Source organism: Silurus aristotelis (assembly GCF_946808225.1).
Source record: "Silurus aristotelis genome assembly, chromosome: 5".
NCBI lineage: Eukaryota > Metazoa > Chordata > Actinopteri > Siluriformes > Siluridae > Silurus > Silurus aristotelis.
The window spans coordinates 9,879,243-9,896,712 of record NC_139578.1 but is presented as its reverse complement, the minus strand read 5'-3'; the positions used below and the strand labels follow the sequence as shown (position 1 = coordinate 9,896,712).

Sequence of the window (17,470 nt, the reverse complement as noted above, 5' to 3'; positions counted from 1 at the left end):
CAACAAACATTGTCTCAAAGCAGCTTTAGAGAAATCAACAGTTAAGGTAAATGGTGTGCATCCATCCCTGATGAGCAAGCCGTGGCAACTGTGGCAAGGAAAAACTCCCTTAGCTGTCATTAGGAAGAAACCTTGAGAGAAACCAGACTCAAAAGGGGAACCCATCCTCATTTAGGTGATATCAAAAGTGTGATTATAGTCTTTAAACAATACTATACTATACTATGTAAGGGAGAAGGACGTGCACTGGACAGAGTTGATTCAGTTTCTCCTGGTCTGGGGCCTGGAATGGAGGAGGATAGAATGCCTGTAATCTTACGGGTCGTGGGATGACCGAGGGCACTTTGGGGATTTAACCCTTCTGCCCAGAGATTGCCCAGCCACGGGGGCATGATAAGCCGAAATGTTGGACACGTAGACTTTTAGGGTGGACGGTGAACTGTCCCTGGAGGAAATCCAGCACTGAACCAACCAGGCAATTAACTAAATCCAGCTGGTGGTGCTCACACCATAAGCAGAACAGATGCCACCTGGTGGCATACGACCTCCTCGTGGAGGGAGCTCTGGAGTTGAGAATGGTCTTTACCACCTTGGTGGAGAGACCAGAACCTCGGAGCTGTGCCCTCTCAGGGGCCACAGGTGAAATATGGCACCCCCGAGCTGGGAAAGGAAATCCCTCCTCAGAGGAATCTCCTATTGAGGGTGCTCGAGGAGAGCAACCAGGTCCGAGAACCATGGTTTGCTCGGCCACCTTGGAGCTACCAGGAGGAGACGGACTCCGTCCCGGCGAACTGTCTCCAGAACTCCTGGAAGCAGCAAGATGGGGGGGAAGGCATACAGACTCTGCCTCGGCCACGTCTGAGCCATGGCGTCCAGCCCCAGCGGGGTTGGAGGAGTTAGGGAGAACCAGAGGGGACAGTGCGATGTCTATTGAGACGCAAACAGATCCACGTGGGCTCTTCTGAATTTCTCCCAAATCTGCTCCACCACTTTCGGGGTGGAGCCGCCATTCCCCGGGTTTCAACCCCTGCCTCGACAGGGTGTCTGCTGCCTCATTCAACCGGCCCAGGATGCAAACCGATCTCAAAGAGAGGAGGCTGGGGCTGGCTGTGCACTGAAGCACCGAGGGTGGCAGGGTTAACGGACCAGGTTCCTGAGAGGGCCGGGACAGGGTGTGCACCGGATAGAGTGGTGCTGCGCACCCCTTTAAGTCCTGATCCTCAGTAAGTCCCGTATAGTGATGAGCAAGCCATGGCGACTGTGGCAAGGAAAAACTCCCTTAGATGTTATGAGGAAGAAACCTCTGAGAGAAACCAGACTCAAAAGGGGAACCCATCCTCATTTGGGTGATATCAAGAGTGTGATTATAGTCTTTAAACAATACAGAAGAAGCTTTTAACAGAACACAGTGACCACAGTTGGCTCCCTCAAGAACCAACTTCGCATGCTCCGCTCCCAAGCAAGTGACACACAAGTTGTATGTATATCCCCCCCACCCCTCCATAATTTAGCGGGGGCAGAGAGGAGTGCACAGCTAAAAAGTGTGCTTAAACTTTTAGCTTGCTTTAATTTTTTATTTAGTTTTTTTTGACAAACTATCTGACAGACAACACAAACACACAGAGCACTTCGTGAACAAACAGAAGTTGCCGCTGCCCTCACTCGATATGCGTTTGATACTCCTGGTTGTGATTGAAAAAGCTGGCCTGGTCTGATGAATCACATTTTCTTTTACATCACGTGGATATCCTGTGGAACACATGGCACCAGGATGCACTATGGGAAGAAGGTGCGGTGTGATGCTTTGGACAATGTTCTGCTGGGAAACCTTGGGTCTGGCTATCCATGCAGATGTTATTTTGACACGTACCACCTACCAAAGCATTGTTGCAGACAATGTACACCCTTTAATAGAAAGACTGTATAGTACTTGATGGCGGTGGCCTCTTTCAGCAGGATAATGCACCATTGCCTTGAGAAGCACAACAAGTGAGGTGTTCACTTGGCCTCCCAAATTCCCAACAGAGCAACTGTGGGATGTGCTGGACAAACAAATCTGCTCCACTGAGGCCCTATGTAGCTTACAGGATTTGAAGGATCTGCTGCTAACATCTTGGCGTTATAGATACCACAGCACACCTTCAGGGGTCTAGTGTAGTATATGGCTTGCCAGGTCAGAGCTGTTTTGGCAGCAAAATGGGGACTAACACAATATTATGCAGGTGGTCATAATGTTTTGCCATGTTTATAAATACACATTAAACACATTATAAATTCATATAGCCCATACTTCTATACAGAGCCTTTATATTTATTTTCTGTACATTCATTTACATATTTTTAGCACTTGTCAGACACACTTGCTCCTATGTGCTCTTATGGCAGATGCTAAACTGCATAACGTTTCTGTGTACTTGTGCTATAAAATTACAATAAAGTTGCATTTATTCTATAATGTCAGATGACAGTTGATGTGTGAGTTGGTAATCTCGGGGTTTTATGTATTTCGGTTTCCTGGATGTATAAAGTGCTGATTGTGTGCATCCCCGTGGACGTCGTTGTTGCCGAGTTGAGCGCGGATGTTTCGCGCGTGCGCTCTGGCATCTCGGGGTCGTTGAGCGCTTCAGCGTGCACCCGGTACAGCGCGGAAGAGGGGACAGAGAAGGAAAAGAAAGGGGGGGGGGAGAAAAAGGAAAAGAAAATTGCGAACGAGTAAGAAAAGCTCCGGAGAACGCGCGCGCACGCACATATACACACACACACACACGCACGCACGCGCGCGCGTGCACACACGCACACACACACACACACGTTCCCATCCGCCGTCTCTTCACTGCCGTCACTGCCATGGAGAAAAAGGTAGGAAATGCATTGGTTTGGGCTTTTTCTATACGATGGAACCAAACATGTGGCATGCCTGTTGTGCATTCGGAAAGTGCGTGCGTGTGTGTGTGTGTGTGTGTGTGTGTGTGTGTATATGAGTGTGTGCGTGTGCCAGCCCTGTGCCCACGCTGATCCCCGAGGCGCTTTGCCAGATCAGTGCGCTGCTGAGTTTTTTGCTTTTTCTACACTGGATCTAGTTTCTGAGCTGAAAATGGGGGAACAAAATGGAAAAACAAATCTAAGCTGCAGAAAGGAAAAAAAGGAGTGTTGCGTTTCCTGTACGGAGGTGTTCATACACACTGGTCGGCTCGAGCGCCTGTAATCCCGTTCTGTATGTAATTAGGCTACAGGAAACGGGAATGTAGAGCAGCTCTGCGGCTTGTCTAGTCGTACACTAGCAGGCATGCACTAGTGTCACCGATAGAGTGCCTGTCCTCATCCTTTCATCCTGCATCATCTTCTGCATCATGTCAAGTGCGTAACACATTAAACGCACGCTCATTTGGACACTATGCTCTATCATGATTATGTGAAAAAAAAAACAGACAGAGAGAAAAGGGAACACACGGTTGGCCATTTTTTGTCGTTTCAAGTCTTAAAAAAAAAGAAAAAAAAAAGGCATGCAAGCCACGCCCCCCCCCCCAATATTAACCATTCGTAACTTTTCCGATCTGCATGAACCAGATGCAATCCTCAGGACCTTTATACAATCTTGATCACAAATCCTTAAACAATGCTGTAATGTATGCAACAGGCCTGGCACCTGTGCCTTCTCTTCTATACCCCCTCTTACAAACATACAAGGTTTGCTGGAGTGGTGGGATTACTCATCCATCCATTTTACTCTTTCTCTGACCTCATCTCTCACTGCAAAATCCCCAGTGCTGAGCATTTTATGGTACTTATATAACTCTACCCTGCTAAAACATCCAGCTCGGTCTGACTATCGGCTATTAGCTGCCGAAACACTGGTCAAGCTGCTAAATAGTTTTTTTCCAGATTTTGCTTGATCAGGGATGTTTGATCGATTAAAATGAACTTAACAGACACTATATATTAATTAACATTTGATTAATTAAACTGAATAATCTATTGCTTGTTTGTCTCTTGGAAAGGTGAAGGAGTATGGCCTGAAATATTATCACAAGGAAACCCTACCCTTATGACACTCACTAGCAAGTAATGAAACTCTATTCGATTAATTAAACTAATCTAAAATGGGAACAAGGGGTGATGTTGCAAGCATATAGCTACATGGCAACCGAACCAAAGCAAAAGTTTGCAAGAATTTAGCTAGACGGCAAAAAAGTGCCTGACCACTACAAACCACAAAGTTGAAAGCACACGGTTGTGTATCCTGTATGAAAGTTGTGTGTCCTGTAGAATTGCAATTTCATTTCACTGGAACCAAGAAACCCGAACCTGTTTCATCACATCCCTAACTCCATGAAGACTTAGTGTGTCAAGTGGAACATTTTGAATTGTCTATATGAAACCATGACCTCAACTCAAATAACAGAAATACCTTTAGGATGAACTGGAACACTGACTGCACACCAGACTTCCTTACCTAACATTAGTGCCTGACTAGTGATTAGTGCCCCACTAATGCTCTTGTAGATAATGGGCACAAATCCCTCCAGCTATGCTGCAAAATCTAGTGGAAAGCCTTCTCAGAAGAGTGGAGGTGTATATAACTCTAGACACTAAATCTGGACCTTTTCATCTTATGTCAGTTAGACCTCTCCAAAGGTAAATAATGTGCATTTGTGTCACGCTTTTTCTGTAAACATTGGTCATTGACGACAATTGCAGTAACTTCACGGTAAGATAACTCACAGTCTGTGTGTTTGACTTCACGGAACACTTGTATTTAATTTCTGCCATATGAACGCACTTTGTTATAGCCATTAAACATTTCCTTTTATTTTTTATTATGTGGGAAATGGTGGAAATCAATGTTGTCTCTTGTTTGTATTTCTCACCCTGGATAACCTGCAGCTGTAAAAAAAACTATCGTTTTGTTAGCTTTATGCAATGAAACAACGTTCCTCCAGGACCCTGGTGCTACATAGACAACATAAAAGCTACATGAGTAAGTGTCCTCGCCACATAAAGTGTGCAACCTGGTGTAAACAGTGCAAGACAACACAAGACAGAATAGGACAAATACACAAAACACAAAATAGTGCCGCCAGTAAACCTGCTGTATAATTACACAGTGCGGTGTGTAAAAGAGAACTGAGTACAGGAGTCAAGTCAAGTCAAGCTTATTTCTATAGCGTTTTTCACAACAGACATTGTCTCAAAGCAGCTTTACAGAAATCAACAGTTGAGGTGAATGGTGTGTATTTATCCCTGATGAGCAGCCGTGGCGACTGTGGCAAGGAAAAACTCCCTTAGATGTTATGAGGAAGAAACCTTGAGAGGAACCAGACTCAAAAGGGGAACCCATCCTCATTTGGGTGACATCAAGAGTTTGATCATAAATCTTTCAACAGTACAGAACACTGGAGAGTGAGAACTAACATGAGTACTGGAGTATAAGATTATAAGTAATGTTCTTTCTACAGTCTTATACAGTCATTATGGTTATAAAACTAGGAGCTACTGAGCTTAACATTTGTGATCATCACAGATCCAGCACCAGCTTCTCCATGCCAGAGCCTTTAAACACTCCAGGAGTAAACATTGTAATTAGACAAAATGTAAACAAAATGGTTTGTGCAAAAAACAGCATGTAAACAGTTTGTGAAGTAATGAAGTGATTTAATATGGTCATGGATGTGTGTAGTGTGTACGATATAATAGCTCTGAATAATAATAATACAGTGGAACCCGGTTATGTCAATGTCCTAGGGGGTCGCCAAAAAGCATAGAGGTGACCGATGATCGAGATAAACGAAAATCAAAATGGTGGCAATATACTAACGTGCTTGAAATTTCTTTATGTACATGATGTGCGTTAATAAATGACAATGTGCATGCACGTGTTTTTGAAGGTTTATTTTACACAACAGCGTTGCCGCGTTTTGTTTGATGAAGGCATGCTATAAAAATACATACAGTACATGTTTATCTGTCAGGAATCCACCTGCCACGCCCCCTTTGGCCCCCTTCAGCGTGTCAGGTGTTTTCTCGGCCGCTTTCTCTAAAGCGCCCGGCTTTAATCGTGCACATATGGTGCTCGTTTAGCATCATCAACAGCTCCTATTTAAACTTCCACACTCTCACTGTCCGTTATTGTTGGTATATGTTGGGTTCCACTGTACTTCTGTAATTGGTATCGCAGTGATATGTTTTGCTGAGAGGGTTGACAGAGTTTAATATTTAAAAAAAATGGTGGCCTATCTTGTGACATTTTAATCAGACGTTTACCAGATCACATTTGCTAGATATTCAAGATGAAAGAGCAGGGTTAGTTACCCGTTTATGAAGCATGCCTGATTTGCACTTGCACAAGCTGATGTTCCCGTGGACGGATCTCTGATTGTTCATTCATTTATGCATTTTGCTTTAAACTCTATTCTTGGCTGTTATAAACTCTCTTCTTGCTAGTAAAAGCAGATGATTTGAACTGATGATCATACGATTCGTATGTGCTTTTTGAACATGCCTTTACATTTGCTGTGACAATAACTTCCACTCTTTCAGGAAGATGCTCCAGTTGATGTTGGAGTGTGCTTGTGGAGATTTGTGCTCATTCATCCACAAGGATTTTAAGTTTAGTCAGTGTTCCAATTAATTCAGTAGGGTTGAAGTTAGAGCTCTATAGTAAGCCACTCAAGATCTTCCACTCTAAGTCATGTAAACCATATGTTCATGAAGCTGGCTTATTTACAGGAGCTTTGTCATGCTGGAACAAGTTTCAGTCTCCTTGTTCAAGGGAAAATTATATTTTATCGCATCCAAAGACAATTGTGTGCCTGCACGCTTGTGGTAACAGATTAAGGGAAGAATCACACAAGTCGTGTGTCCCAATAATCCACATTATTCGTATAAAGCAACATTCTATTGGGTTCTAAACATTTTTAGAAAATTGTCCTCCATCATGTAATAATTTTTGCTATGCAGATGAGCGTGCCAGTTAGATTAACATGCAAATTAGACTGTGACACCATCTGGAGACATTCTCCTGAAAAGAGGGAGCAATGCCGAAGGAACGTTCTGGTCATTACACAATTTCACCCTTAAATGTACAATCTATAAACAAAAGTGAACACTGAACAGGATGTCACAGTGAACCATGAATTCTGACTTGCGTAAGTAGTGTGTCTCTGGTGTAGCGTCTCATCAGAAAAGCTGAATAGGCTGGATTTAAATCTAACTCGCATCACTTCTGCAAAAGTGCATCGCAGGAATGCGCGGTGCCTGAGATAGTGGAAAAAAGATTTTTATTGCAAGACCATAACGACAATGAAGTCCACAGTTAGTCTTTAATGTCACAAAACCTTAAATGTTTATTGTAGAATATACGTTCCTGTCATATACAGCAGCTACAGAATTCAGATCCTGGAGAATTCAGATCCTTGATTATTAATATATTTGAATTTCATTCGGTTTGACTTTTTTTTTTTATACATTGAATCAAAATTATTGTAAGGTGACATTGGATTTGGGTTGGAAAATATAAGGGAAAAAAATGAAATATCTGTTCTGCAGCTTTAGCCCCTGCACTGAAACCTGCTTCACACTGGTAAAAGAAATTGTACCCATGAACCTTACTATTAAAGTCCTCCAATTAATAATTAATGTTCCTGTCACATTTGATGGATAAAAACTTTATTGAACTTGCAGTGAATCTAGGAAAATTATTAGGATAAAGAATAATATAAAAGCGTTTGAATATCCCAGTGAGCACAGTTGGATCAATAATCAGGAAGCAGAAGTTTGCATCACATCAGCCAGCCAGTGTTAAGAAAAGTACACCTCTCAAAACTCAAACAAGAAAGAGGCTTTTAAGATAAGATACAGAGAGGCCATGTTACGTTCCCGTATCAAGTCTAGGAGAGGGTAGGTCACGTAACAGAATGAAAATGGAGTTTGTGTGTGTGCGTCAGCAATAAAAGCAGTAATCAACCTAAAAATAAAAAACTAAATTATAAGTATAACATATTTATTAAGCTTATGCAGGGAAGTGTTAAGTGACATTGAGATGAAGCTAAGGCCAGAATAAACCTAATACTTCTACCTAATAACAAATAAAAAAACTAACCCACCAAAAGACCAATAAAAAACAAACATCAAAATACCCAAACTCCATTACTAACATAGACAGGAGAAAACAAATCCAAAAGAAAAACAGCACCCTCTCTCTACTCAACTCTGTCCCAAATTAACATCTTAAATTTAACATAATCCCATAAGAAGACAGAATACAAACAGTTCATCGTACGCTGACACATTTGCTAGTTGTAAAGATGCCCAGCCCCCAGTCCCTCACACCCTCCAATCAGAAATTACAGCCAATCGTTGATGACAGGTGGTGGCTATTGCTTCCTACTGGCAGTATAGAAACAGAGACAGAGAGAGGGAGAGAGAACAAAAACAACAAAACACATACGTCACAGGCCACCAATCACGTTAATGGAGCTACAGAGTCTAGTGCATGTTGATAGTGTTGTGATGGTGCACCGTATCAAGAGCATTGCACTGGCTTGGATTAGACCAGCAAGGAGCTGTTTTTCTAATAAATACCATCAAAGACACTCAAAGCGTAACAGAAATTATGAGAGCATACCAGCTGCAATGTGTGAAAATATTTTGTGGTCAGATGAAACCAATATAAAGATTTTTTTTTATATAGAGAGAAGTTTTCCATGCCTCAACCCATGAAGCTTGAAGCATGGTGGTGGCTACATCATGCTGTGGGGATATCTTATCATTAGTAGTGACTAACATCTTGTTAGAAATGATCGAAAAAATTTATGCAGCAAAATATAGGGAAATACTGCATGAGGGTCTGCTTCAGTCTGCAGAATATTTAAAGTTTGATAGGTATTGTACAGTATCTTTTAGCAGAAATATAATCCCAAGCTCAAGGGAGGAGAGGAGTATTAGGATGGCTCAAAAGCAAGAAGGTAAATCTTTTACAGTGGCCCCGTCAAAGTCCACAATCCCAGTAAGAATCTGTGGCAGTATTTGGTCTATTTTTGTCTAAACAGCCTAATCAACCTCGAGCAAACCCGCGAAGAAGCATGGGGCGAAATCGCTCCGAAAATGTGTAGGGGTTTAATGTGTATGCAAAGAAAGTTAATTCAGTTTTTTTTATTTTTCATGAATATATTTCCAAATAGAAATCCAATGTCATATGGTATATTTCAAAAATAAGTTGAAAGAATGAAATGTGTAACATGAGATCACTGCACTTTGCATGATACTGTATTGCAAGCTGCTGATACAGCAATTGTATTTAATAGTTAACTAGAAGCAAATTCTGGTACACCGTTCACAGAGCCATGAATTGTGCTTGTGATCTATAATTATTAGACTCAGTTCTACACTTAGATTCTATTTGGACTTTTTTTTTTTTATTATTATTAACATCTAACAACCCCAGTGGAATGTGCGGCGCCTGCACTGCCTCTTTCGCTGAAGGTTAAAGACACATCGAGTGCATGAGCTCTTTTTCGCATGGAATTACGCAGCCAATATTCTCTCTTTGTCTGCTGCTTTCAGAAGACAGATAATGGGCAGATCACATTTCTATGCTGTTCATACTAGCAGAACATCTCTATAAGTGTTTTAATAGAGGTGTTTATGAGTACATGCTGGATTCCAGCAGGCTTAGATCATCTTGTTCATCTATTGTTTCAATATAATCCAGATTCATATCTTTTGTGTAACTACTCCCATGTAGAAAGCATAAATATTTTATTATGTGCTGTAAATATCTTGACTAATCTGCATTTTACTTTGTCTGCAGTGGATATTATTCCATTCACAGTTCCATTTCACATCATTTTCAAAAAAGTGCATGATTTATATTTACATATTCATAGCCAACTGCCCATTTGCATGGCATTATGTAGACCCAGGTCAGAGGCTTTAATTAAACAAACCTACAGAATGGGGAAAAGGACCAGTGTGCTTTTGTTCTTGGCTGCCAGGAGTAAAACTGAATGTGGGCAACATCTGATACAGCTCATCGGGGATATAAAGAGTGATTATTTTGTGTTGTTTTAGCCTTCCTGTCAGTATGAACCAGTTTGGCTACTCACTGGATTTAGATTTTTTATTTTCCAGAAATTTTTTTTCTTTAAACAAAACTTAAAAGATTCCATTCCTAAAATATTTGAAGCAGCCAATCTTTTACTAAAACCATGCCACAGTTAAAGATGAAATTTTTATTTGTGGTGTTTGAACATTACCTGGCTCTCTTGTCCGGTATCTGCTTGATATTTTAATGCTATGCGATTGTGTTCCTTAGAAAGTGTCCGGGTAGCATATGTAACAATATCAGCACTGTTCACTATTTTATATATACCGTATTTTTCGGACTATAAGCCGCTACTTTTTTCCCACGTTTTGAACCCTTAAACAACGAAGCGGCTTATTTATGAATTTTTCCTGGGTTTTTCCCGGGTTCACAAACTTCAAGCCAAAAAACTGAACCCCATAACATTAGACCAATGAAATTTTCGAACGGAAACGGAAAAACTGTGTTCTGAGCTGCACGGCATCGGGAGAAAAAACTTTTTTTTTTAAACGGCCGACGATGCCAAAAGGTAAACTCCAGAGAGAAATAGTTGTAAAAGTAAGGAGGCTGTAAACAATGACTTTCTTGGTCGGCTACTGTTTAGATAGAAGCCGTTGTAACGTGTTGAGTCTGGGTGAAGGGAGAGCTTGCTAACTCCAGTTGCAACAGAAATCATATAAGCACAGACCGGTTTCCAAAACACATGCTTTTTTCTTTTTCTTGGCAACAGCCATGGGTTAGTCAAAGAAACTTAGAAATGAGCATCAGAAAATAATAAGGACATATTCCTAGGTCTTGCACACATGCAGTAATACCGGAAAAATGCTGCTCTGCTCTTAAAGGAGCCACAACATATTTCACTCGTTACACCGTGTAACAGTCACTGACTTTCGTTAAAGCCTGTGTAAAGTTCATTAGTTTCAATGTATACAGGCTTATAGACAGGTGCGGCTTATTTATGTTTAAAATAAAAATCTTTGTCTAATTCAGCGGTAGCGGGTTATATATGGGTGCGCTTTATAGTCCAAAAATTACGCTATATATAGTCACACAATTGCCCCACGCACAAATTTTGTATAGTTGCATGCTAGAACTGAATCTTCATAAAATCTAAAGTGTTTTTGTTTACTTTCTGAATTGTCTTATATGCCACTTATAAGAAATATAAGACAAGTTTGTGCTATAAACAATAATACTTTTTATAATCTAAGCAACATGGTGTGAACATGAACATGACACACTTGAACCTGACTGTGCATAGCTATTCAGGCTTTCGATTATACCACGGACAGTTTAGCACAAATGGATCAGGGCAAGCTGATGTGAAAGTACAGGTCTGTTGTATCCAGCCCCAGAAGCGTCTTTGAGACCGGGGCTTTGTGTATTTTACAGAGACAGTCCCAGAGGGGCCCGCAACACCTGAAAAGGATCACACTAGTTTGCCTCACTGGCTCCCAATCTGTCAGTTTGGCAGGGCATGGAGAAAAAAGAAAGAAATAGAAAATGTCTCATTAGTATTCAAGGACCCACATTTTTTTCCCCTCTTTCACACCTCAAGTGCATTAAGAAGGCTTAGCAAGAGGGTAGGCACAGCCGAGAGATGATTATTGAATGCGCCTTTTCTTTTCTTTTTCTTTTTTTGGTAAAGCTCAGTCTAGGCTTCCAAACTGTGAGAAATTAAATTCTCCTGTGGCCTTATTCGCAGGGCTCTTTGTTGTTTCCAAAATCCGTTTTTTTTCCAGCTTTTTTTGCCATTTGTTAGAATTCGACTTGAAAGAAGCAAATGCTTTTTTGTTCACATTTTTAAATAAGAAAGATCACACTCAGGTCTCCTGAATTCAGGTTTAGGTTTGATATAAATGTTCTTAATCTTTTTTTTTTTTTTTCTCTCGACTGGAATAAATGAGCTTCAAACACAGGGTCGCTGCATTGAACAGTCTGGGCTTTTGTGTCAGAGGTTCCTTTCAGAGAGAAGTGGACAATGCTAAACTTCCGTATTTAGCTGGCCTGGAATATTTTGGCAGCTTGAGAGAAAAGCCAGTTCTTTGTAGGCCTGGAAACTTTCGTCAGTACAGATTTTTTTACAGGCTGCTTATGTAACCAGAAAGCATCAGGTAATACCTGGGTATATGTAGTATTGCTAGTATTTTTTATTATTTTATAGGTGTTTTAACTTTATATGAATACATATTTAGTCAACTAAATAATTGCCACACTTTTCCTTGCCACTGTTGTGTTTGGCATGCTTCTATTTATACAATAATATACAATTTTCATTTTATATTCTAAATCATTTATAGAAATGCTTTTTTGCTGTAAATTTGTTTTGTCAAATATTCACTGGTAACAAAAGAATAGGTAAATTTGCTCACTCTGACAAGTAACTTGAGAGAAATCTAACCTTAAATTGAGGTAAAAAAAAAATTATTTTTATTTATATTACTGTCACCGCTTCATTATTTTGTACAAAAACCCTTTTTCCACACAACTGCACTCAAACGCCTCCTGTAATGTTTAAAAAGATTGGAAAATGTTATTGAATTTTTCCACATTCATCAGAGTTCTGTGTTCATCTCTCATCTTTAACTACCCCACAGGTTTTTAATGGGGTTTAGGTCAGGCAACTGGAATGCCCATGTCTGCAGTTTGATTGTGCGGTCATTGAACCATTTTTTTCTGCGGATTTGGACGTGTCTTTTGGATCACTGTGCTCCTGAATGATCCAACCACAACCCTGTTATTGCTTCTTGGCAGTGGAAGCCGGATTTTAATTTTAAAATCTCATGCTACTTTGTAGTTCATGATACCATGTGGCCTTACAAGGTTCCCAGGGCCTTTGAGTCAAAGCAAATCTGGTTCTTTTGGTCTTTCCTGACTGCAGAACTCAGACGTTCTAGGAATCTATAGAGCACCAGGTTCATAAGTTTATGGTTAGATAAATGTAAGGGTTTATATAACAGTTTTTAGCACATTTTAAGAATAGCTATATATTTTATTGAGTTTTTTTTGCCATGGAGGTCGTATCTTATAATAGATATGTATTTTTGGTGAAGGCTAAATTCTGTTTGTTCTGCAAATCCTCAAAAGTGATTCTTAAGCACAATAATCCCAGATTTATCCCAGATGGTGTGAAAACTCGTTCTTTTTGTATATAAAACTTTAACTTTTGTAGCACATATCTATTTTTTATAAACACTGCATGGTTCGTAAAGGTCAACAAATTTTGCTCTCATTTTATTTTTGCATTCTGTCATTTTCCCCTGTTGATAAAAGTCATGAATGACCACATAAACAGTTCCTAAAAACTCAATTGGCTCAATTAGTGTAAAATATAAATTGGAGCCTATAGTTACATTTCGTTTAGTAAACAATTTGGAGTTGCCAGTTTGTGTGAAATTTGTTTAGATTAGTTACATTCAAATGTTTTGATCATTTTCCAAAGTGTCAGGATGTTGAAGAGGAAGCGAATGCAAGTGCAGATTTCAGTTAAAATAAAAAAATTAAAAACACTTAGGGAATAATACATTTAGACCAAACTAAGATGTGAATAAATCTGGTGCAGACAGTTATTTGATGTGATCCATTTAGGTGCAGTGGCTGACTGGAATCATTCTGGATTACTTCAGGTTTTTTCATATTTGCATCATGAATAAGCTAATTACCAACAAAATCTTCCAATATTTCTGAAGCTGACTGTATAAACAGCATCACAGTGCTTCAAAGTATTTTATTCTTTTGTAGCTTTATTTACTCTGAATTCTTACTGGTATAGCTTCAGTAAGTCATTTTAAACATTGGATCCAGACATGGCACAAAAGAGAGACGTTTTTTAATGTATAATTATGTGACGTTTCATTTAGAGTTTGGAAAATAATAATTAAATCGACGCCCCACAATTTGTTCACAGCAAGCTACTGAAAGCATAGTATAATTTCCCCCCGGCTTCGTTAAAGCCTTGACTTCAATAAGAGCTGCGTTGTGGAAAGCAAGGGCTGCAGATCTCACCATACAGTGTGGGTTGGGAGGGGTGACTGGGTTCCACTTTCACCACAGCTTGTTGATCGCTTCTGAGACAGACTGTCTGGCTTTCTCTGTGGCTGACCCATTTTTACGAGCGGAAACGCTCAATATCCCATTCATCCACCCTGGTGCAGCAAAAGAGAGCGCGATAGAGGTGGATGGCGTCAGTGTAGTGACTTATTGTTAATCCATAAAGATTCAGGGTGACCTTTTAACACACAGATTGAAGGATTTTTTGTACCTGTTTGTGTGCAGACGTTACTGTTTGTTTTTCAAATAGAAATATACATCACTATGAACAAAAGCTTTAAAAACGTGGATTCGGGAGATGCTGATCATATAACAGTCAAAGAGCACTGGTGATGCATTAGACTGAGAGCGAGTGAAGGACAGAAAAATCTTACATTGCTTTGAAAGGGCGTTTAGTTAATAAAGGTGTAGGTGTAACATATTTGTGTTGTAGGTGCACGTAAAGGAAAGATATCTTTAAAAATTAATCTAATTCATTTATAATAATATAAAAAATTATAATAAAGCTGTAAACAATAAGTACCCAAATGTATGAGTAAGCTCAAGTACAATTCATAAAGTTTCATAAAAAAATGTTTTAATATTTAGTCTATCTAGTTAGATAGATATTTTATTCATCTCAACAGGATATTTAAATGTATTTATTTTTTTAAATAGATAAAATCTAAGCATATTCTTTTGGAGCTATATAGCAGCCAGGTCTAATTTTTGTCTAAAAAGTCTATAACATGTAATTACTATTGCAAAATTAATGAAAAAGAAAAATGAAGCATTAAATAGATGTTGCTTATGACTTTTGCACAATGCTGTATAAAGTCCCCTCCAAAAGCAGTGGAATAGCAAAGGAAAAATATTTGTCTTTGCTATACAGTGAAGGCATTTTAATTTGAAATCAAAAGAGACAATTTTTTGAATTTAGGCTTTTATTTTTTGATAACTACATTCAGATGAGTTAAAAAAAAAATGTTGCCCCATCTCTCAAGCAATTATAAATGTTGGAACGTGTAACTGACAGGTGTGGAGAAATGTATCATGCAGCGAGACGTTGAGGTAAAATGCACTCTAAGAATACAAAAAGTACTTCATCAGAGGAAGAAGTGAAAAGTTTTAGACTGGCCAAATCAGTCACCAAAACAAAACAACAGCATTTTATCCCAAAACAACAAAAAAAAGCTGTGGTACAAGTTCAGAAAAGCATCTCATTAGAGAAACACTTCGGTGATGTTAGTGGGTCACCAGATTGAGTAAATTCTCATATGCAGCCACAATAAATTCTTGTTTAATTTACTCTAGAACTCGGTGTTCCTAATCTTTTGCTCAGTTAAAAAATTAAGTGGCATGTTTTAAATATGTTTAAATATTAATAAATGAAAGCTGAAATTCTGGTCTAGTGTCATTTATAAATATAACGTTTAAACTTCAATCCATATGTGTTAAAGTTATAGCAAAATATTAAGAACTGGCTATGCTGACACATTTACATTTACATTAATGGCATTTGGCAGACGCCCTTATCCATAGTGACATAACTGAGCAGGGGAGGGTTAAGGGCCTTGCTCAAGGGCCCAGCAGTGGCAGCTTAGTGGTGGTCTGATTTATACCTGTCATCTTCCAATCCAAAGTCCAATGCCTTAAACACTGAGCTTCCACCTCCCTAGTTCCAATACTTTTTGAGGGGACTGCATGTTGTAAAGCAACAATACAAAATGTTTTGTTAAATAGCTATAAATATTACTATCAAATAATTAATTACCATTGTCATACTGGTGTCTGGTCAATTGTATTTCTATCACTATTAACCATTTTCTCGCCTCATTTCCTTAGGTGCAATGTAATTTAAGCAAGGTGCAGCATAGTAATGTTTATTTAGCTTTAAACATTTAATAAGGGCTTTTTTAAATATATTAACTAGTTATTAACTGTATATTAACTTGTCATTGGTTATGTCTCTGGGCTACTGATTGGAGGGTCGGTGGTTCAAGCTCCCACATTGCCTACCTGCTACTGTTGGGCCCTTGAGCAAGGCCCTTAACTCTCTTTACTTTAGGGGTGCTGTATCATGACTGACCTGCTCTCTGACCCCAGTTCCTAATAAGCTGGGATATACAAAGTAAGAATTTCACTTTGCCATAATGCATATGTGATGATTATGTATGATGTATTATAAAAGTATCAGTATTGCTTTGGTTAATACATGCTCTTTAAGGCTGCTGCCATTTTCCCCTTCAACCTCATTTTACATCTAATCCTGTGGGAATCCTTAAAAGTACTTTCACCAGCATTTTTTTTTATCCTAGAAGGGGGCAGTTCCAAAAAGTAATAAAAAATAAGAAAAGCCTCTGACATGATCTACATAGTGTTTTGGTAAAAGAGCAAATATGAGGAAAAAAATTACTCTAAAATCTCTAAAACAAGGCGATAAAATCATTAGCAGTATTTCAATGGTGCATTGTAACTGAAAATAGAAACTTGCGTCATTTCAGGGGATTCACCTTAACACAATGCGGCGTCCCATTGGAACATTTACATTTATGGCATTTAGCAGACGCCCTCATCCAGAGCGACTTACAACTGAGCAGTGGCGGGTTAAGGGCCTTTCTCAAGGGTCAGCAGTGGCAGCTTGATGGTGGTGGGATTTAAACCCGTGACCTTCTGATAAAAAAGTACAATGCTTTAAACACTGAGCTACCACCTCCCCGAAAAGGTAGTAGAACAGTGGCAGGATACAGTGAAGTCATGCAAGCGGGTCAAGAGTTGGGAACCTGTGGTCTAGAGCTCTCATTATATCTAACACAACTAACATCTAGACGGGATGGATTATGCTGCCTCCTTGGTTATCATCTTATCATCATTAGAGGATGCTGACAGCATGCTGCTTAAATATAGCCCTTAGGGTATCGTCTTATTGGAAAGGTTTAAAAAAAAAAAAAGGGAATTAGACTAGCTCATGTACAGACCTCTGTAGGATGGATGGAGCACTGCAGCTTGGGTTGTAAATCCCCACCCCCTCATCCTTCCAGTCAATGGGTGAGAGAGAGACAGAAGGGCACCAGCAGGGGGTACTAAGACACACAGCACATTTCATTCACGGACAGTCCTTTTGGAAGGAGTTGGTCTCAAGGCAGCTTGTGTATCAGCTAATTTGATATATCAGAAAGCTTTATAGAACTCAAAAAGCTTTCTATTGGTATAAGATCAAATACAGAATATATATATATATATATATATATATATATATATATATATATATATATATATATATATATATATATATATATATATATATATATATATATATATATATGCAAAAATACGGAACTGTCCTAATCAAGGTAACTG

General features: G+C 39.3%; 1 protein-coding gene across 7 annotated transcripts in view; it reads left to right on the top strand.

Annotated features, from left to right (window-relative positions):
- The first annotated feature begins 2,556 nt into the window (after positions 1–2,556).
- Positions 2,557–17,470, top strand: part of smarcd3b (SWI/SNF related BAF chromatin remodeling complex subunit D3b) — a 50,537-nt gene continuing 35,623 nt past the window's right edge. For 3 of the 7 annotated variants that reach the window (XM_083542001.1, XM_083542007.1, XM_083542000.1), the window contains exon 1: positions 2,557–2,859. In XM_083542001.1, the coding sequence (XP_083398127.1) occupies positions 2,848–2,859 (12 nt within the window). In that variant the 5' untranslated portion in view covers positions 2,557–2,847. The remainder of the gene's footprint in view (positions 2,860–17,470) is intronic. The other 4 variants (XR_014533759.1, XM_083542008.1, XM_083542006.1 and 1 more) reach the window with 3 other exon arrangements.